Here is a 21,725-nt window from a genome sequence, read left to right on the forward strand (position 1 = left end):
AGTTGAGTACTGCAGTAATCCACAAAATCCCTGAGTTAACTCAGGGAAATGATTGCAACCCAGTCAAAGCAGCACCCATTCCCACTTAAATGTCTGATGTTTGGAGTCTGAAGTTCTTCTCCAGGCTGACAATAAGGCAGTTGAAAGCTATCCGAGTTGTGCTTTCTAGACTGCCTTATGTAATGTGTTACAGAGTAAACTTCCATTAGGAGACAGACCCCAAATATCTTCTAACATGCTATCCAGCTGGAAAAGTACAATAATGATCATGGAGGCCTCAATCTGAGAACAGATAATCTCTAGTAAGCTAGCATTGGTCTTGCAAAAAGAATTTGGAATGACAGTGTCAGTAAGAACCAAGAAATCATTGATTTTTTGCTCATTCTATCTCTCTGCAAATCTTATTTAGTGACACAAAGAAACCTGCGAGAAGATGAAATTACAGTTGTGGTGTGTGGTTCAGTTTCTAAATCAGGAAAACTCTTTCCTGAAAAGGTAATGGTAGCAGTTCTCTAGGCTCACAGATATACAGAAACAGGAAAAAATATTACAAAAGGAAACAATTAGATAAAAAAAAGACCAGACTCCTGACATTTGGAATAAAAATGAAATGGCTTCCTCTTTAATGTACATCATGTCTATACCTGGAATGTCTCTTTCCAAGTCCAGATTCTGCAATCTGCAATTATGTCAGCCAGTTCCTTATTGCATTAACAATCCCACTGAAATCAGAGAGCCCATCTGGGGAATAAATTGCTACTGAATATGAGGAAAGTTATGGGAACGTGTTCAATTTGAGTCTGAATTATAAAACATATCAGTTTTCACTGATTTTTAATGGATTTAAGCTTAGGAAGCAGTTTGATAAATCTTTTAATTTTGGTATAGCTATTAAGCACTTTCAGATGCACTAACAGAGCAGCGTTCTGAAAGAGACACAAAGATTTTGGTTCCTTTGTGGAGGTACCTGATAGGTCCATCTCTTTAATCCGCACTTCTGGATCCCAGCAGTTCTCTTGAATAACTCTAAAGATCTTTCCATCCTTCATCATCTTTGCCTGTCCCTGTGAAATGACATTTTCATATGTTATAAATATGACAAAGTAGTACACACTAATTCATACAGTAACTTTAATTTAGTTGTTTCAACTAAACTTTAATGAAAGTTTATCCCTAAATCACACAAAAAAATAGTGAAGAACAAACCCACAAATCTAAACACAGTATAAAGCCTCTACCTGATCTACTGTGTATCCTCCTTGTTTGCCACCAGTTCCCTAACGTAAAAAATTCAAAGACAATCAAGGTCAGGAAATTAAGTATTGTTCCTTCCACTGTGAACATGGAAACATCCTTTTCAAACTTATTTCTTCAGTGGATTTGCCATCCGTCCAAAGATGGTTAGTGGGACAGAGATGTCACATTAAGCAAAAGAAAATATTTGCCACAGGTGTACGTGGCCACACGTCTGTATGTGTTTATAAAGACAGACAAGATGGTATTTCTGTTGGCTTAGCACTAATTGATCATTTTTAGTTGCTTGTTGCCTCTTTGGGGCTAAGTGGAAATAGGTTAAGTGAGAAGATCTGCACCACTGTGTGGATGTGGGAGAGGTAAACATGGCCATGCAGGAAGCTGGGAGAAGGAGACACTGAATTTGCAGTTGAAAATTGAAAGCCAGATAAATTGTGAGAACGCACAGCAGTTCTTTCACCTTCACAGTAAATACCAGCAAAGTGCAGGGCAGTTTCCTGCCCCTTCTGGAAAGGAAATTCTCTCTCTCCAAAAGCCATTTCACTTTTCCCAGCAAAATTCATCTGATTTAGGATCCTTAGAACACCTGTCTATTTTTCTAAGTGAAAACCTCTTAAACTAGAACATTCCTACAATTATGTTAAAACAGCAAAAACTTACAGTTTCACTATTCAGAGTGGAGCTGGGCTTCTGCCACCATCTTCTGAGAAATCGGGCTATTCTTAACCTTGCATTTGCTATTAACTTCAGACACTGCTCACATGAATATTTTAAAGCGCTCTTCAGCAAATCCAGCTGTGCTACCTCAGCAAAATGTCAAGTTACCTGTTAGCTGTATCACAGTTTGTGAAAATGACTTGAAATACTGCAGTCAGTAATAACAGCTCCATAATCCTAATCCTCTGGTAATATACTTCAAGTTCTTGTAAAATTGATTTTCCAACCTGACAGAAAGTTTTACTCTAGCCATGCAGTCCATTACGTTAAAAAATAAAGATCAGCCCGATGCTGCAGACTGCCTCATAAATGGAAAAATATTTGGGGTGCGAGTAGAGAGGACAGAGTAGAACTGAGCTGCATCACATACAAATAGGTTGTGTGGCCTTTACTGGTTTTCTGCTGGCAGTATTTCTGTGAACACAGGTGAATTTTAATTCTTTCCTCAGGCAAAGCTAAAGCACAGCAGCTGAACATATACATCTCCTTCTGCTAATATTGAAAACGGTGTTGGACAGGTTGTAATTTCACCAGGAACCTCGACAGTGCTCATACATAAACACCGAGATGAACAGCAGTTCTCTGAATGCTGCAACAGGGTTTGCAATATAGGGAGGTTTTAATAAGCCCTGTGTTGTCCTCACTAAACAGTTCACTGAACGGTTTCCTATTTTCCTTTGCATTAACTGATTCTTTGTGAACAAAAACATCCTACAGGTCAAGGCTAAACTCACAGCATTGCACGTGAGCAACAATAGGCTTGATTATGAGGGAAAGCAGAATGTGATCGTCTGAATAGATTTGTGCTCATGTCTGTCAGCACAGAAAGATCTGGCCCAGCAACAGCATGACTGGAAAATCAGTCATACAGTTATTGCCTCCAGACACTGCCACTAATCTGCACCTCACATTTTTTAAAGAAGAAATTACTCAGACACCTCAGCTGGTGAGAAGTTTTTCGCAGTAGTGAGAATGAAACATAGATCATGAAGAAATTTTTCAGGTTCCAAAGCAATGGCTGCTGGAGCTGTGCTATTCTTAACATTATCCAATATTTAAGACCTTAATTAATTTATTTGAACATCAAGAGAGAGAGATTTAAGAATCGAGTCCAGGAGGCTAATTTGGTTCAGTGAGCTACACACATTTAAAATTACTGCATCACTAAGCTATTCAGTTCCATCCCAAACTGCCCTTCTTAAAACATGCACATAGTTATTTTCTTTCATTGAAGCTTAAGGTTTACCTTTTTAAAAAAATATCTAAAAAATCTTCAGAGTTAACTTCCCTAGCTTCATGCCTGACCAGGATTTTATTTTGCCATGCACTTTTTTCATGCAACATTTTCAGACAGAAGTAGGCTAGGCAGAGTTCTCTGCAGAGAATATAAGGCTATTATTGACTTGCCACAGAGTTCCTCTGTGAGCTGTTTTTAGGAAGGAGGTTTAGCATGTAACAAACAGCTAAGCTGCTAAAACTGTCTCTGAGTCTCCCCTTCCTGCACCTACCAGAATCTCAGAAGCTGTGCCATCCACACTTTGATTCAGCAGGCGGCTTGTTCTCTCCTCCCATGCCTGCTTAGGCTGAGATCTGAAATTTCAGGCTAGTATTTGTTTGCTCCTCATTCGTGGTCCCAGCCTTCATATCTTGTGGCCCTCTTTTATCAAAGGCTGTTAGGGATTTGTTGGCATAGCCTTGCATAGTGCTGAACAACAGTGGTATTGTTAGCTTGCAAGGAGTATACACTTCCAGAATCTCTATATTGTTCCTGTTGTTCTTGATTATTGAAACTAATGTTTGTTCTCCTTGTCATCATAGCATTACAGAAGTTAATATTCCTCTCTGAAGTCGTTTCCATGGTTAAATTCTTATTTCTTCTATTAAAATACCAGTTTCCTTTGTTTTTATTTCTCATATAGATGATCACATTTATCTAAAAGAATGCTGTGATATCTACTGTACGTTGACATGTCTTAGTAAAAACAACTTGTAAGAGCTATCCATTCCAAGTGGTCAGGTGATATTACAAGAAGCAGATAGTGGTTCCTACCAGAGAATGTGACCTGACTATATACTGTTTCATGTCTTAAGCAAGTTCTACAGAGGCATATTAGGACTTTGAGTGATATTAATTCATAAACATAGACCTACAGGCAAATCTCTGTTGAAGACTCAGCCAATCATATTGCTACTTTGCTTTTTAATGGATTTCCTGGGAGCTTTTATTCCTGATTACAACACAGAAGTGGCACAGAGCACCAAACAGCCCAAACCTTGCAGTGATGATCCAGCTGTACCCATCCACCATATCCATATCTCTGTAAAAGAGGAGAAAGGCAGTGGTCAGTTAGCAGTCTGCAATAGCCATAACAGCCTCAGTTCTCACAGCCCCGCAGTCTCCTTATCCAGGAGATGTACTCAAGCACTCAGTGTGAGCAGCTCCACTGACATCAGTAGAAGTGAGAAAGCTAAACCAGGCTGTACCAGTTCTATTTGTAAATCTGAACTTTTAGCTTCCATTTTAACATTTTAAATGTTAAACAACATGTTAAAGTATTAAAACTGATTTCAGAGTGCTTAAAGTTGCATATCTCATTCAGGTCCTAATTGGAATAATATTTTAATGCTGAAAAAAAAGTTGTATCAAACATGTGGCAGTGTGAAAACTGCGTGACAATTTTTCAATCCTAACAAAATGTAATCAGTTAATCATTAGAACAGAAATGTATCGATTCCGCTTTTCAGCTTCCATGATTCAGCAGCAGTACTGAAGGTCAGTCTCTCTCTATTAATATTTAAACAGCCAAGAGAAGCTGAAAGGAGAAGCTTAGACACTCACTGATTCTTCTAGAGATTCAGTTTTTAAAACAACACAAATGAAGCTTATTTTGTTTCATTTTCATTAAAGGTTAGAAATAATGAAATAGCATAATCTGAAAACATTGCTCAGAATTCTTATTTTCATTCCTATATTTTCCCATTTCAAAGGAAACAAAGTAGAAGCAGAGATTTCTTTCACTGAAGACTAAACAATGAATAGAGCCCAGCGTGATAAAAAAAAATCGATATGAAAATCTACCATCAGCTTTCCCACAGTAGGCATGCAGACCAGGGCTCCTGATTTCAGCCAGAGGTACATTTTACTTAAATCTAATTATTTATAGCTGTATATATACTTACATATGTAAGGTATTAAAATTTACGAAAAATGGTATGACAACTAACGAGAGCTGGCTCCATGTGAGTTCCAGCTACAAGCTGTGCAGAAAATGAGCCCCTTGAGGTGCTCAGGAAACTTGTAGGCAAGAGGGAAACTCACTGCTCTGTGCTTGTACTCCTTTCCTTCTTTTTACCTTTCAGCTTTTAGCTGCGTGCATTGATAATCCTGACTGAAGATTTTCCTTAATTTTGGTTCATTTTTATACGTATTATGGCCTCCTAAATTCTTAAATAATGATCTTGATAATAGAATGTTCCAGTCATAGATTCAAGATTTAGTATTTATCAGGCTAAAAAATAGAAAGTGTGGCACTATGTGTGCATGCTAGGATTGCCTAATTGGCCTTCTACACATGAGATATATAGAGCTCTGTTAATGGCTTGAATTTTCAGACAGCTCCAGGGAATTCTGAGAGTTGTTTTCTATTCTGGGTCCATAAACAAACCTTTAAAATACCCAGACTTTAGAACTGAGGTAACAAAAACAAATAGGCAGAAATTCTAAAAATTTGGTATCAACCTCTTTAATCAGTGTTTAAATAAATGCAGCACTGGCCTACAGCTGACCTCGGGGGTAACAGCACTGATCTCATCCTTGACATGCATCCATGAGCATCAAGGGGTTCTCGAGGTGATTTCATCTCAGCGAATATATTGTCCTTCTGATTTGTGTATAGACAGAAAACATTTAAATCACATAAGACCAGAATAAAGATGTTTTTTAAATAAAGGATTTTGCGCAAAAAAGGAATAAAAATGTGAAACAAGCAAGTGTTTCTTTGCAGACTGGATGTTCAAACCCCTACCCATTTAAACCAGGCATATTTGTTCTAAAAGATACCTGCCATCTCATCTGCATTATCCAGTGTATGTGGTTTTGTCATCAAGGAGCTCTTGTAGTTATAAATAAGAAACATGAATATTTATAAAGCCCTTCCTGGAGGAAAGAAGCATTCCCTTCCAGGAGGTTTTGGCATAATAACATTACTCTTTACTCCTAATGAAGAAATAATCTCATGTGTACTCTTAATTTTAGATTATCTCAGTAGTTTTTTCTGAGCTGTGGTTTTAGTCTTCCTGCTGCTCTCTAGCTAACAGCTGATACTGGACTGTCATGTTTGAAGTTGTAGAGAGACAGAGCTCATGCCTATGAAATGCTTACCTGAGAATCTGCCTTCATCAACCTCAAAATATTAAAGTAAGAGAGATGTACAGTGTAAAACAGCGTCAATTAGTGTGTCAGATGCTAAGAGAATAGCTGAAATAATGGTATTCTTTTGTGGTCACTGACAGGCACAATGAAATGAGCTGGTTCCATACCACTGGCAGACACAGCCAATGCTCATTCAAGCTGCTGCCAACACAGAATTCCAGTAAGAGAAGAAGCAACAATGCAGCTCTCGCCTTCTCTAGTCTGATTTCATTAATAAAAACATTAAGGAGTTAAGAAAAATAGCTATCCTAGAACTGCAAACGATTTTGTAGGTATAAACAATGAATAAATAGAATTTCATCATGCAGTCTTTTCAGTACCCTTTGTAGCTTTGAAGATGTGATGCCTTACGAGTCCAAAAGCGGTCATCCATCTTCATATTCAATGTGATAATAATTATTCAGGCAACAACTCTACAACCTAACTCAGAACCAGATGAGTACATTGCCTTTGATAACCTGAAGTAAAGGAGTAGAATTGCTACATGAAAGCCTAAATGATTTCCCTTCCATTCTCAGATACTTTTCACAGGATCATAAAATTGCCACCGGCAAGAATATGTTCATGCTGTTGAATGCTAATAAGAGTGCACCATGCAAAAATCCCAAGTTAAGACAAGTTGACTTCCAGCTTCAGTGTTGTGACAACTGAGATTTGTATCTGTAATACAATATGCTGCTGCTTTCCAGCAACTGAAAATATAACAGATATTAGTAAAATAACCATAATCATCAGTTAGCCATAGTTGGAGTTACCCAAGGCTATTGAAGTGAATGGCTCTCATGCCTTGGGCACAAGATATGAATGACTTTTGTTCTAAGTAACATTAATCTTGTCTAACATTTGCTTATTTCTCCATTTAAATTAGAAGTGAACACCATTTGGGAATCTGATGGCTCTGGTTTCATCAAGAAAATGGAATTTATGCTTCATCAACATATAGTTTTAGGTCTCAAAAAAAAAAAAAAGAAAAAAAAAAAAAAACCCAACCACAACACACAAAAAAAGCTAACCAAAACCAAGCAAAGATGTGAGAATGACACCAGTCTAACTACAGAGTGGGGAACACAGCACAGTTTTCCATCTTTTCCTTATGGCGACTCTCGCTTTGCATGGTAATGTTATACATGTATCTTATATCTGAAAAAGAAGAGATCCAATTAGATAAAAAGCTACTGAAAACAAGTATTTATGACAGAATCCTTCATTCAATGATCGTTCAAAAAAATTACACTGCTACCAATGGCTGCTGCTAACATAAGACACTGATTATCTAAACTCTTATTACCTTTTTCAGGTCAGGCCATTCCTTAGGTAGAATGTGGCTATGAATATCAATTTTCATTTTGGAAGTATCAAAGGAGAAACACTGTTTCACAGTTTGCTGTGTAATTGCCACTATCCTCCTTGCCCCTGGTTCGGCAGCTTATTAACTTCAGCTGCTGCTCAGATCCACCTGCCATGGGTCACGAGAACGCAGTACAGTAACCAACCAGGGGAGCCCAGATCCCAGAGGAGTGGCTGTGCAAAAGAACAAAGGCTTCTAGCAGAAAGTCCATGGTATTGCATCAACTGCAGCTGGCTGAGGGCAAAGGGAGGAGTGTGTGTTTATATTGGCAGTATAAAGGGATTTATTTTACCTGGAGTCTAAATGCAAGCTCAGCTTTACAAGCTGAAATTCATTCAAAGACATTCAATTGGAGTAAATGTATTAAACAGGCTGATTTCAATTTTCTCCTTTCTCTCTCTTAGGTTCTTACATAATTTGTAGCAAGCACATGATATGTACTTGGTAGGCAGTCTCCTCGTCTATTCTCTTTTCCTTCCTTTGTATTTTCTTAAAAGTTACTTTAAAAAATTAACAGAAATACCAAATTATAGCCAAATCTATGCTCTTCATTTTTTTCCTTCCCTCTGATTATTGGTTTAAGCTGGATATTTATACATGCTGCTGCTCAGAGCCTTTCAAGGGCTCAATATCAGGCAGGAGAATGGCTCAGCTTACTTTAGTAATTAAGGCTATTGGAGCGCACTAGCTAATACGGCAAGTGGTTTCTGCATTCTAAGTGAAGCTTAACTGGATCTACTTCAATTTTTTCTGTGTAATTACATCTTCTGTTTCACCCTTACGCAATTTAATATTAGACTTCTTTCCTCAAGATACCATTGACTTTCTTTCATGCTGCAGTTTTTCTCTGTAATTTATTTCTGGTATAGCTGTACTTCATTGTAGGCTGCTCACATGATGTCTTCTTTGCTGAAGTTGGTTAACCATTTCTAGATTAATTTGTTTCAAATGAAAACTGCTGATTTTTCAAGACTACGTTTTGCTGCAAATCTTTCAAGCTGATATCAAGCAACTAGAAAAAAAAGTTTTCCATTTTGTTTCAACCATTTTCTGACTTTGTTATTTTGTTTGGTCTTGAAAAGAAAAGAAAAAGAAAAGAAAGGTCTGTAGTGCATTTCTGTGCTTTGCTGTGCTTTCCCTCATTCAGAAAGTCTGCTTTTGGTTCGCTCAGTTAACCTGGGCATTCTTCAAGTCAACTGTAACACAGTTGGTTGCTCACTTGATTGATTGCACGCTTCTCTGCAACTTGCTGCAGACTGAACATTATAAGAAACAGGAAGCAGATGCTTTTGGAGAGTGTATCCTACATTAAGTGGTACTGATTCATTTTCATAGGTAAATGAAATGGGATTGAAAACAGCAACTATTTTTGCACCAAAATCAAAACCAGTCTGTTTGTGACCTGGCTGACAGGTCAAGCAGTGAATATGCTCTCTTGCTCCCAGGTGTGACAGCTATGCTATACAATATAGTACTATAACATTAGTCTGTTGGCAAGCTAGATGCATGTACGTACAACTGCAGAGATAAGGAAAAAGTGTTGATTATATTATTAGGCATGTTATAGTAATATGATATTACTGAATAAAGATATCTTTGGAAGACTATTCCCCACTTAAGCATAGAAAGCAGAAGAACTAGTGAAGGAGAGGAGAAGGAAGATGTGTTTAGAATGTCCAACACATAGTTTCTTCTCTTAAGTCACAGTGGCTGAAGAGGACAGCATTTCTTCAAGAAGTACTTTATTTTTTCATCTCTAAGAAAAGCTGTAGCTGCTAGTTGCTGCTCCCAAGACACAGCTTAGTTTGCAAACAGTGCCTGCTCCCACAGCATTTCATTTAACAGCAAACTTCACTTGGAAACCACATCAAAGGCAAAAACTGTATCTGTTTCAACTGGATCTCAGGGACATTAAGACATGCCTACATCCATCATGATCCATTAGATCAGCAGCAGAAGGACCGGCACTGGCTACAAACAAGAGTGTCTTCTGTCACTCTTGCATCCTACTTTGAATGCATGGGTTTGAAAGATTGAATATTTTGACTAACATTTTAGACAGTCTGTCTTAGAACAGAAGAATGACTTATGTGTCTCAGTCTCTGTGGTATTTGTACCCTAATGCAACGTGATGCCTTTTAACTCAGCCCTTGCTATGTATCTCCATTTGGTTAGGAACTTCTGGAGTGTGATGCGGAGGTGCAGGAATTGCCAACGGGAGCCAGAGAGTCTGATAGATTTATCAGACTGCCCTAGGCAGAAGGAGAGGAGCTTAAATTCACTGTGCTTCCAGGCAGGAGGTCCTGACTGAATGGAAACTTTCACATGCAGAATGTCTGGGCCAACAGAAAGACATATTCTATCATTTGTGGGTCCATAGAACCTGTTAGCTGTCTGTCTCTGAACTATACTCACTCTTGGGCTACCCACAAAGAATTTATGTCCTAGAGCATTTGAATAAAATGACAAAATGCTGTGGCTTAACATGGATAGGCAGCAATGTCCCACACAGGTGCTCTCACTCCCTCTCCTCAGCAGGACGGAGAATGGGGAGAAAAGGAAGAAAGAGAAACAAGTGAAAAGGAGGTGCAGAAAAAGCAAGACAAGAGGCACTTGCAGGTTTGAGATAGGAGCATTTTGATGAAAGGAAAAATTTTAAAAAAGGAAAGGCTGCATTGAAGCTAAAGAAGAAATAACCTATTTTTATATTACCCATTGGTACGTGATGCTCAGCCACTTCTTAGGAAGCAGGGCCTCAATACTGGCTGTGGAAAGGCAGCCTTGATGCTGTGCCAGCACAGTAGGAGCCACATGGGTGAGATATCGACACTGCTCTGCAAGTGCAAAGCACAGCACTGTATGGACTGCTGTAGGGAAAGTTAGCTCAAGCCCAGCCAGACCCAGTGTAAAGAGTTGGAAAAAAAACCACAAAACATATCAGTCAATGAGTGTACTTGCTACATCTGCTAGAGAGGAGAACTGAAATGTGTGCAGACATCTTCCCAGCCAAAAGGGGCCTCCTACATGGATTAGGAAGGAACATATGTTACAATAACTTGTCCCACCTGCCTCAGTATCCTTATGGTGCTAGTGTCTTTTAGATCCCATGTAGTAAAACATCCATTTAGTGTCCTTTACCAACTGAAGTGCATTCTTCATTATGATAAACTTCCCTTTTAGGAAACTATTGTAGGGGACTGTTTAGGCCAGAGCTGATTTTAGATAGCCAGACATAAGTCTAGCAGAGCTCTAGGGCTTTATCTCACTATAGGGACCAGCACTAATTGAAAGCAATGTTAGATATACTGCACTCAATGCTCATTTTCTAAAACTATGTAGCTGTTCTTCTGAAAGAATTACAGAATTTGAGATTTGGAATTTTCATACTGGGAACTGAGGTCCAATTCTGCCTTTTATTTTGATCAGAATGTATTTCCCTGTGTCTGTAAAAACCATGATAGAGCACTCTTTACAAGAGGGTACATCAATAAACATGAGTAAACTGCAGACAGTGCTGCTACTCATCCAGCAGCCCATACCAAGACAGCCCCTTTGCAGGTAGGATGAACACAGGAACAAAGAGGCAAATTCAGGAGTCTGACGTCAGAAACTCCTGAAATATTTGTGCCAATTTTCCAATCCTTACAATTCTGCATGTTCTTCTCTGGCATCTGCTCTTTAAATTGCACATTTGGTTGTGAAAAATGGCTGTTTTATACATGCACAGTGCTGGAAAGCCAGTGGGAAACTCGTCGTGCCCAGCAGTGAAAATGAAGTGCTCGAAGAACACGTCCCTTTGCAAATGAAATGAGTGCTGAGCAGCCTGTGTACGTTGGTTGCTTAGCAACAGGCTGTCCTTCAGTCCTGCTGCTGCTGCCCTGCTCCTTTGGGACTGCCATCGCAGACCTGCTTGGAAATGACATGTTTGGAGAGGATGCAAGAGGCGGTGGTTCTATTTTTTGTGTGGTATTAAATCATTAAACCTTTTCTATCAAATTAGCCTGCTCTTCACAGAACTTAATGCTCTTCTGGAGCTCCAGAGAACTCAGAATTTAGTGGAAGTGGAAAGGCTTCCCTTCTGTTGGGAATAAAAACAATGGTTATCACTTCTCTCCTAATAACAGTGTCTGTGCAGCAATTTCCATACGTAGTTCTCAGAATGCTGCACAATGGATGTTATTTCTGTGAGGCAAATGCTGCAGAACTGTATAACCAAGATGTTATAATCACAATATAATTGTGTATAATCAATAGATACCAAGATGTTATAATCGCAATATAATCAAGAGAGTAAGGCAAAGCAGACAACGATAACAAAAAGAGAATAAGCGGAAGAGCTTACCCTTGGGTTGAGCTCACCAGAAGACACCAAAAGAGGGGATCTCCAGAAGAGATCCTTCCTCACTGGTAGCAGCTCTTAAATAGGTCCAGGAGGGGTGCAGCCAGGCTCCACCCCTTCCAGCAGCACAGGTGAATTGCCTTCAGCTGTGCTCCTCTGGCTGACTCATGGCTCGCCTCAGGTGATCAATCAGAGGTTCAGGCCGTGACTCAGCAGTTCCCATACAAGAACATAACAGGGCTACACCAGGAGGACATGTCCAGCCATGGTTACACCAGTAAAGCCCTTAACAAGAATGTATCCAGGGAGTAGGTGGCATTATGATCCCCTGTTCTCAAGCACCAACTACCGTGCAATCCAAACGAGGGTTTGCACAGCTGTCTGGGCTGCGATGTCAGCATTTCACTTAGGTATATCTACGGAGTGCAGGAGCAGAGGCACACAGATCTCCAGTTTAGAGATGACATCAGCTCAAGATGAAATCATAGAATAGAATCATAGAACCGCTTGAGCTGGGAGGATCCTTTTAAGGTCATCTAATCCAAATCCCCTGCAATGAACAGCGACATTGACAGCCAGGTCAGGGTGCTCAGAGCCCAGTCCAGGCTGACCTTGAATGACTCCAGGGACAGAGCATCCTGTTCCATTGCTTCACTACTCTCATTGTGAAAGGGTAGTAACAGTAGAATGAAAGGGAATTTTAAAAGGGTAGTGACAGCTCTTCCCTATCGTACAGAGGTAATGACAGCAGTGCTAGTGTATTGATCATTAAATACATTATTTTCCAACAACATTAAATTTTATTATTCAAAACCCTTTGCAGAAACAACTGAAAGAGCCTCTGTTTAAACAAACAGCAGAGCCGATGCTGGTCAATGTCTGAGTCAGTTTAGTCTTGCAGAGAAATGAGGTTTTTTAGTCCAGATGTAGCACTGTACTGCTGCATCCGACGCTTCCAAGACTGAAGCTATCAAACTGCTGTAAAAGATTCACGGTTGCAAAAGCTCAGGATGATGCTCACTAGTTGGTCCCTCTATTAGATCTGCCACTACATCACAGTTATGTCACTGCAGTTTATAATGCACAGGTGGCCAGGGCTGCCGATGCTTTTGGCAGCACACTGCATTGCTCTGTGACCACAAGCCCAGCAGGAGTTCTGATGAACCACACAGTGGTGAAAGCAAACAGTGCATCCTGTGTCCTGTGCCAAATTCCTGACCACTCCTGTGCTCTCTGCCACATAAGCTAAGCCTTAACAAATCCTCATTTATTTCCAGGTTTCTAAAAAATGCTAAAGTTTGGAAGCGGTGTTCCAGAAAAAAATAATAATAAAAAAAAACCTACTACCTTTCAAATGATGCCAGTATTTTCTCAATACATTAACATTGCGATTCTGCAGTTAACACTTAGCATACATTCACCTTGCATAGAGATGTTCTGTCAAATGCAACAATAAATAAATATTTTCCCAAACCTGAGACTAAGTAAAATGGAGTTTTCATTTTGCTCCGAATAAAAAAGACTCTATTAAGCTTGTTTCAGGACAGGTGTCACTCCTGTACATTGCGAGCAGCCAGACAGATACCAGTAGTGTAAATGTGGTCCAGGAAGAACAGATGGAATGAAGTTCTGAAGCTACTGATACAAAAAACTCATACTTTTCAAGTGAATGCCCCATGGGGACATACGAGATTGATATATTCATCTTGGTGGTGGTGCCTAAGATAAACAAATAAATAGGAACACTGGAATTAATAGCACTAAGTAAATACTAATTGATGCACTCATACCCAAGTGGTCACCAGCTTAAGTTTGTGTGCAACAAACTGAAGAAGATTTAGATGTGCCACTACCTGAGGATTCCAGAGAGGAATCCTTTTGGTTACCAGTGCTCTAGCAAGCTGGAAAGCTCTGCCAAATGCGAGTCTAAAAAAGTTTTCAGAAATGGTTCAGCTAGCTCATATTGCAACCACAGCTAAACAGCCATGTCATCCAAGTGTTTGAATAAAGCTAACCAAACTACTTCTTTTCATGGGGAAGCCTGTGAGATGTACTTTGCTTTATAATTTCTGATATGCAATGCAACTGCTGATTTAGAATGAACATTGCAATTTGAATTATTTCCTCAACCTTCATACTTGGTTTTCCTCTCAGGAAAAGGAAGGTATTTTTTCCTTTGTAATGACATTACCACTAGCTCTCAGTGTTGTTTGCCTTCTGTGCTATTACTAAAAAAGATCCATGATTTCTTGGCTGTGTTTAAGTGTGTTTTCCTGATTCACTTATCTTTTTCAGTAAAAAAAAAAAAGGTAAAAAAAAATCAAGTAATTCTACTTTCTGGGCTATAGCTATAGCCAGTAGAGTATGCAGATACATCAAAGAGCACGTGTTTGCTTCTTAGTGTGAAGGGCATGAACAAAGCCACTTCCTCAATGGGATGCATTTTGCCTTCCAAAGCATTGCCACTTATCACAACCTTCTATTTCACATCAACTTTTAGAGGATCTAAGAATAACAGAATAACACTGTTAGAATTAATCATTTAAACTCAACAAAAAGCCCACTTTAGTCACCAGGAAATCTAATAAGGGATGGTTTCAGATCAAAGAGTAATTTTGAGCCACTGCAAAGACAGATCAACTTAAATGAGGAATTGGAGGTAAACTTCTTCTGAAATTCAGTAATTAAATACAAAGGCAATTTAGAGTTTTTGGGTTGTCTGTCTACCATGACAATGTACGATTGCCCACGTCAGCGCAGTGCCTCAAAACACTTTGCATTATAAATCACAGATTTGTGAATAGCATTTGTGCAACTCACTGCAAGTGCCACTGGTTGCAATTTGCAGTGCATTAAGCGGAGCACCAACTAGTGGCTGCAATATTCACAAAGAGCACTTCTTTAATATTGACTGGAATGGATTTTCCTGTGGTAAGTGACGCAAGCTGCTGCTGTCTGATTATGGCTGGGGCTGCAATGTCAAAGTACAATTGGGCTGAACTCCTGCTGCCTAGCACTGAGAATTTGTAGTGAATGTTTTACACGTTTATATAATTCATTGTTTGGTGAATGGTTTTTTGTCTCTAGTTAGACAGCATTTTTAGGAACAAAAAAGTACATGTTTCAGAGTAGTTGTTCTTCTAACACATTTGCTCATCTCCATGGTAGGTTCCTAAACAACTGGATATAGTAAAACTTCTTAGGGGCATGGAACACTGCTGCTTGTTAGCAATAAGATTTTATACTATTTGTGTAGCCTTTAATTTTCAGATCCTGTAACAAATTAGATATGCTTATAAAATTAATGAAAATAATTACTTTCTAGTATTACTAACTAACAAAAACCAACATTCGGTCCCTTCATTTCAAGTGATAAAAGGAAAGCAGTTACACCAGCTCAGTGAAACTGAACTGTCTCTTCCAGAGAGGCTCACTGGTTTAGTGGGGAGCTGGATAGGAAAACAGAGGAGGGCTACCACATGAAGATGGGCTCTGCATGAAAACTTCTTATTTCATTCTCTTTTACTTCCTCTTTTAATGTTTTTTGGTTTTGGTGTTTTTTTTGTTTGTTTGTTTGTTTGTTTTTAAGATAAAAGCCATGCATACCACAACTATATTTTGCCTGTTGGTGACCAGAAATGGTAGTGCTCTGACATCAGTATCTATATACCATTAGGTAGATGCAGAGCTATGAGTTTGTCAGGAGCTCTGCTTTTATGAAGGAAACGGGATCTCCTACTGAGCCACTTGCCAAGCATTGGCTCCTATTGTTTGTCTCACGGCCTGGCCATTGCTCACTGGCTAAAAGTACAGATACTATTCCAGGATCCTATTGTAATTCCACAAGTATGTGAAAGCAAGTAAAACTAAATTCGGGAACATTGGTACTGTTGTGAGATCATCAAACATTAGCACATTTGTGAGGTCTACCATCCTGGCCTTGTTCCCTTCCCCGCTCTGTCAATGACTTTGTGCCTCTGCCGTTAGAGTAGAAAAGTTCTGTGATATATCTGCTCCACCAGTAGGGAATTAGAGGGATAGAGCTGGGTTGCCCTCCCCAGGTAGTGGCACCTCCATCTGAGCCAAGAGCTGTAGATATGCAAAGTCCCCATGTAAATGTAACTCACATGAGCAGAGAATGAGCCTGAATAAGTGGGAATAAGAAAATGGCACTGTAGCTCAGCATGACAGGAGATGAGTTACTGACACCAGCATTAGCATCTGCTATGGTTTCATGATGCAGAAATGCATCCAGAAGCAGATTTTGGCTGCTGCAACATGAGCTGGAGGATGAAGAAAGAGAAGGTTGGTGCTGGGGGAAAGATGGATAGCTATTCAAAACTTCCTGATGTCCACTACTCACCAGGACTTTCAAAGGCTTGATAAGATTGTGGTAGGAAGCAGTACATTACCTATAGCATTATCTACAGTCCTGCACTGCACAGGTGAATTAAAAGCATACTTTACTGAAGCTCAGTCTACCACAAATAAAAAAAAAAAAAAGCTGTAAGTAGAGAACAAATAATTGAACAGCCTGAATTTATGGCAATGATTATGATAAGTTTTTATAACAGGCACTGGTAGGTCCTCTTTATAGAATCCCTATCCAGAGACAAACTTAAGCACAAGTTTAGGTACTTTCCTACTATGTGCTTGACTAGCAGGAGAGTTTAAAGGACCTGTTTAACACTAAGCTAATTTTTGGTGTTTTCTTGGCTTTTCTTACTTTTCCATTATAGGCTCAGACCAACAAAATTCTTTCATCTCAGCCCCTTTTTACTTATTATGTAAAATTTCAAAAACAGTAACTGATGCAACATGACAATTAAATTAAATTACCTACCCATCTCTAGCTTGGAGCCTCTTATGCTACGTAAAGAACCAGTATGAAAATCAGCTCAGAATATAGAATGCAGGGAACCCTAGACAACGCTTGCTTCTCACACACTAAATCCTTGCCATTGTTTTCATGCTGCTGGGACCGCTGGTTTCTCCTTTCCTGGTCACTGCAAATTTTAGGATTAAGGCAAAATCCCACTGGTCAGTTCTTCTGAAGCTGTTAAACCTTTGCCCCATAGCAGATGGTGCTTCATAAGGTAGGACTTTATGTTTTAGAAACATCACTCTCAAGAACCATATCGTGGTGCAGAGGAAGGGATCACAGATAGTCCATAGGAAAATATAAGATAGGAAGAAATTTGCACCGCTGAAATCACTCTTCAAATGTTAAATGAAGAAAAGGTTGAGAGTTTTATTCTAAGAAGTGCATCACACACAGGATCAGATATTGTTGCCATGGCTGGCTTCCTTTATTGCTTTGACTAAATCCGTATTTGATGCATTAAGGATGGATTGGGTTACTCCTGAGTAGAAGTAGGTCAAATTGTCTTTAAGCCACAGCTCCCTCACTCATACACATGACTGAAGAAAGCACTATAGATTCTTCCCTAATTTTTCAAAATCCTTAGCATGTTCAGTTGCAGGGCAGTTCATAAATTGACTTGAAGTTAATGCATAATGCCATCTAGTGGGAAAATCAACAAGTATGGATGCAAAAAGTTTGTCTAGATATCCCATGAAATGTAAGTCTAATTAATGTCACAACCACTTGTCAGTTTTCATACTGATTTAAATTTAAAGCAAAAGAGCTATAGTTTAATTTTCAAAACCTCCATAATAAAAGATCTTCACCAGATTTGAATATATTCCAAAGATGTTTAATCCCTAAATGCAAGGTATGCAAATCTTGGTCTCAGTGAACTTGTATACACAATGATTGTAGGATATCAAACGGACCTTGGAAGTATCTTGATTTTCTGTTCTAATTTTACTTAAGGATTGAATTTCTTGATCAATAAAATGAAACACATTTCAAGCTGGTAAGGGAGAGAATTCAAAGAAAAACCTGTGGTTCTGGAGAGTTCCAGATTGAATGGTCATCTGCAGAACTATGAGGTCACTTTTATGTGCCCATAAACAAATAAAAGTCAGAAAGAAGATAGTGAAAAAGTGCCTAAAAATCAAATTTATTCAATCTAAAGGAAATAGGCTAGTCGTAAGTAGAATAAGTGGCCAAGAGAAGCTACTTGTATCAGATAAGTAACATACTCTGATAATAGCCTTTCTAAAATCAACATCAAGGGAACAATGGAAGAGAAGTAAGCCATCAGAATTTTATCCTTCATAAAAGCATAGCACCTGACATTTATTGGTGAATTAAATCAGTCTCCAAACCTCTGCACATTTTGCATCAATCTGTTTTGATACTGTTCAACGTAGAATTTCCTAGGTAAAAGCTTATGAAACCCTTGATCTTTATATTATTTCAATCCTACAGATGTAGACAGGAAGGAGCCAGTGGAGATTGCTTAGTTCAGCTATCTCTGAGAAGGATTATTAGCTCCCCTACACATGGTCAAATGTGGATGTAAGTGGATTTTTTCCAGCTGAATTTAGAAATCCTCCAGTGAGGAAGATTCCACCACCTCTCAGTAAACTCTTTTGCTGCTGCATGAAGATCCCAGCAAAGAGTATTTTGTAATGTCCAGTTTCAACCTCAAGCCACAGCTTTTGACCATTGCCCCAGGTAATCTACTCTTACAGGTCTGTTCATTTTTTCCCCTTAGTTATGAGAAGAATACTGAGATACTTTCTTAAGGAAGGGAAAAAGGACAAGCAGTTCTACTGAAGATGTAAAACAGACATTGGTAATAGTAATAAAAAAGTATCTTATAGGCATGAAATGGGTGTGTACAAGCTTTCCAACAGAACAGTGTGAAAATTAAATTAAACGTCTGTGTCTATTGACACAGTATATACTGAACCCTGAAATTGAAAATTCAGGCAGTCTTGATAGTGAAGAAGGAGAAGCTGTTTGTATTACTACATAACTGCACAGCCCTTTAATTTTAGGGCACCATTGACAGCTTTACAGAAAATCCAAACAAAGCAGAAAATGAATTTGTCATAATCCGACTCAGTTATGTGACTGACACCTCCCTCCTCCTTTTTGGTTATGGGACAGTTTTATTGTGGCAGATGTTAAAAACCTCACATTTCCAACTCCAAACAGCAATTACCGTTCTCTATAATCATCCTAGATAAGCACTCAAGTGCAGATGAACAGAACTCTATTTACAATTTACTTGGCGTAAGAACAGTATAAACATTATATTATTACCTTGGTATAGATCAGTGAACAGGTATTTCCTCGAATACATACATTGTCTTTTGGTTAGAAAAATAACTGGCAGATGACACTAGTTGCCAAGGAATAAGATTTTAATCCAAGTCACAATTTGGAGAGTTTAAAAGACTGGAAAAGCAAATAGATGTGGGTTGAATACCATTATGCATAAAACACAACATGTTTATTTTCTGGCACAGGTGAATCCCATAATTAAATGCAGCTGGTCCCTTTTCTCATAAAAGTCTTACCTCCAAGGTGGGTATTACCATGTCTTAAAACATATTTTCTGATGCATAAGGTTAGAAATATAAGCTATACATTTGTAATAAACCTGTGGATCTGCACTGAATAGGAAACAAATGTGTGTTTATCTTTGTACACAGAACTCTTAAAATTTATGTCTGACGTGGTGGGAAAAGATTGCAGTAGGCAGGCATGTGAGAAGGAATGGGCATTGGCTTGGAAATAGGACAGCAGACCCAATCTGTATGTGATAAAAACATGTGGTGGTTTCTGTGGTTTAGGCATATCAACTTAATGGAAAATTGTGAAAGATACTGGAGTTATGCACATATGTTGGAAACGTCTATCATTAAGATTTATGAATTGTAATGAAGAAATTATGAGTCATTGAATAAGTTTATTAGAAAATTTTACTGATTCTACTCCCTAGGAATTTCCTAGTTTTCTATTCTTCTGTTCCTTGATGCAGAAATGAAATCTCATCTGCTGATACTCACATATTTATTAAGCTGTGGTTAGAATCTCACTGGAAGAAGACATAGCTCCACATAGCATAAGAAGTTCCAGATTCGTCAGAAGTTATTAGAGAAAAAAAAAATACAACTGAAACTCAGCAGCAAAAAAGGAAAACTATCAATTAAAAATCAGGTTGCCTCCTCTTTAAAATTCAGTTCCCTTTCTTTTCCACCTTTCTTGTACTCTTGCGGATATTATCAATGAAATATTACTACTATGATTGCCAAGTCAGTTTCACTCCATTCACTGGAAACAAAGCATCTTTAGCGATGTAACGTAGTTGGGAATGGAGGCACACATCTTTCAGGGCTGAGCAGCATTTATCTGAGCAAAATGGTAAGCTTTGGTGTTGTAGGTAAACCTTTTGGTTTCCCATATTTACACAGAAATTTTAACTCCAATTTACAACAGCTTTTAAAAAAGCGTTAAGATGGAAAATGACCGCTGTGAAGAATCTGTTTCCAGAGCTTTTCATTACTGCAAGATGACACATATTGCATGCTGTGTTTTTGTGCCTCCTTTGTTGCAACAACGGCTTTTATTAATGCTGGTGGCTCCTGCTAGCTTGGGCATTTTTTGCAAATATGATCCTGCAATATCATATAGAAGAGTAGGTGCTTATGTGAGGTTCGTCAATTACTTGCCAAGGTCATACATGCTGTATTCCCTGGGAATCATATTATAGGCTCTCCTTCATAGCCTGAAGGAAGTCAGCAAATTATCAAACTCTTTTCTCAAAACAACATTCTGATTATATTTGATCCAAGTTAATAATCAGACTAAAACTATGGAAGTGAGGACTGCACAGCACAGTGAATAATCTATAAAAAGAAAATACTAATTTCATTAAAAGAAGTCTGTTAAATATAGAATCTGGAGGATTTAATCACTACAGAGGCATATTTCATCTGTTAGTTTTAGCAGAGAAAGTGTCTCAATGGTGAGAATGATGTACCACTTCATGCACACAACTGAATGAGGATGCTATTACCTCCTGCTGTGGTGCCATGAAGGGCACATTGATAGAAGTAAGAAATGAACATTTTCTTCCAAATGTCAGGCATAAGGCCTCTGCTAGACCAAACGAAAAAACCGTCCTGGCTAACACCGCCAGAAAAAGGCCATTTTTGTGTTTGGGATGTGTATGAAACAAGGGCCTGAAAACAAAATGGCTGATGGTGACAGAATTGTATTTCTCTTATGTCTTTAAATATAGTAAACATAATCACCAGGCAGGCTGACCAGCTCTTTCCTGATGTGCAAGAGGGCTCCCAGTTGAAGTGCTGTTAATGATGTTAATGAAATCAAGAAAACTTTCTCTCAGAAGCTTCTGGGCACACCACAGTGTTGTTATTTCAGGTGTATGGGAACAGCTGAATCAGGGCCTGAACCTCTGATTGACCACCTGAGGCGAGCCATGAGTCAGCCCTGGGAGTACAGGTGAAGGCAATTCACCCGTGCTGCTGGAAGGGGGGGAGCCTGGCTGCACCTCTCCTGGACCCATTTAAGAGCTGCTACCAGGGGGGAATGGTCTCTTCTGGAGATCCCTCCTTTGGAGTTTTACAGCGAGCTCAGGACAAGGGTAAGCCCTCTATCTATTCTCTTTTTGGTATAGCAACCTGCTTAGCCAAACTCTCTTGTTTATTTCATAGTTATGACGTCTGTATATTCACTGATTATACACAGG

At 38.9% G+C, this 21,725-nt stretch overlaps 1 protein-coding gene and 1 long non-coding RNA gene across 4 annotated transcripts in view; one reads left to right on the forward strand and one right to left on the reverse strand.

The window, feature by feature from the left end:
• The window catches only part of ACMSD (aminocarboxymuconate semialdehyde decarboxylase), a 20,957-nt gene extending 13,115 nt beyond the window's left edge, over window positions 1-7,842 (reverse strand). Inside the window, exons 1-3 of one of the 3 annotated variants that reach the window (XM_042877666.1) lie at window positions 7,692-7,842; window positions 4,245-4,289; window positions 968-1,064 (exon numbers count right to left, since the gene is read on the reverse strand). In XM_042877666.1, coding sequence (XP_042733600.1) covers window positions 968-1,064; window positions 4,245-4,289; window positions 7,692-7,748 — 199 coding nt within the window. In that variant the 5' untranslated portion in view covers window positions 7,749-7,842. The other 2 variants (XM_042877667.1, XM_042877668.1) reach the window with 2 other exon arrangements.
• On the forward strand, window positions 5,057-21,466 carry LOC122183578. Its single transcript, XR_006180290.1, has 3 exons — window positions 5,057-5,104; window positions 19,477-19,534; window positions 21,398-21,466. It is a non-coding gene; the product is annotated as an uncharacterized LOC122183578 (long non-coding RNA).
• The last annotated feature ends 259 nt before the right edge of the window (window positions 21,467-21,725 follow it).

This window comes from Lagopus leucura, unplaced genomic scaffold (assembly GCF_019238085.1).
Source record: "Lagopus leucura isolate 7727_CA_CO unplaced genomic scaffold, USGS_WTPT01 Super-Scaffold_100019, whole genome shotgun sequence".
In the NCBI taxonomy this organism is placed as follows: Eukaryota; Metazoa; Chordata; class Aves; order Galliformes; family Phasianidae; genus Lagopus; species Lagopus leucura.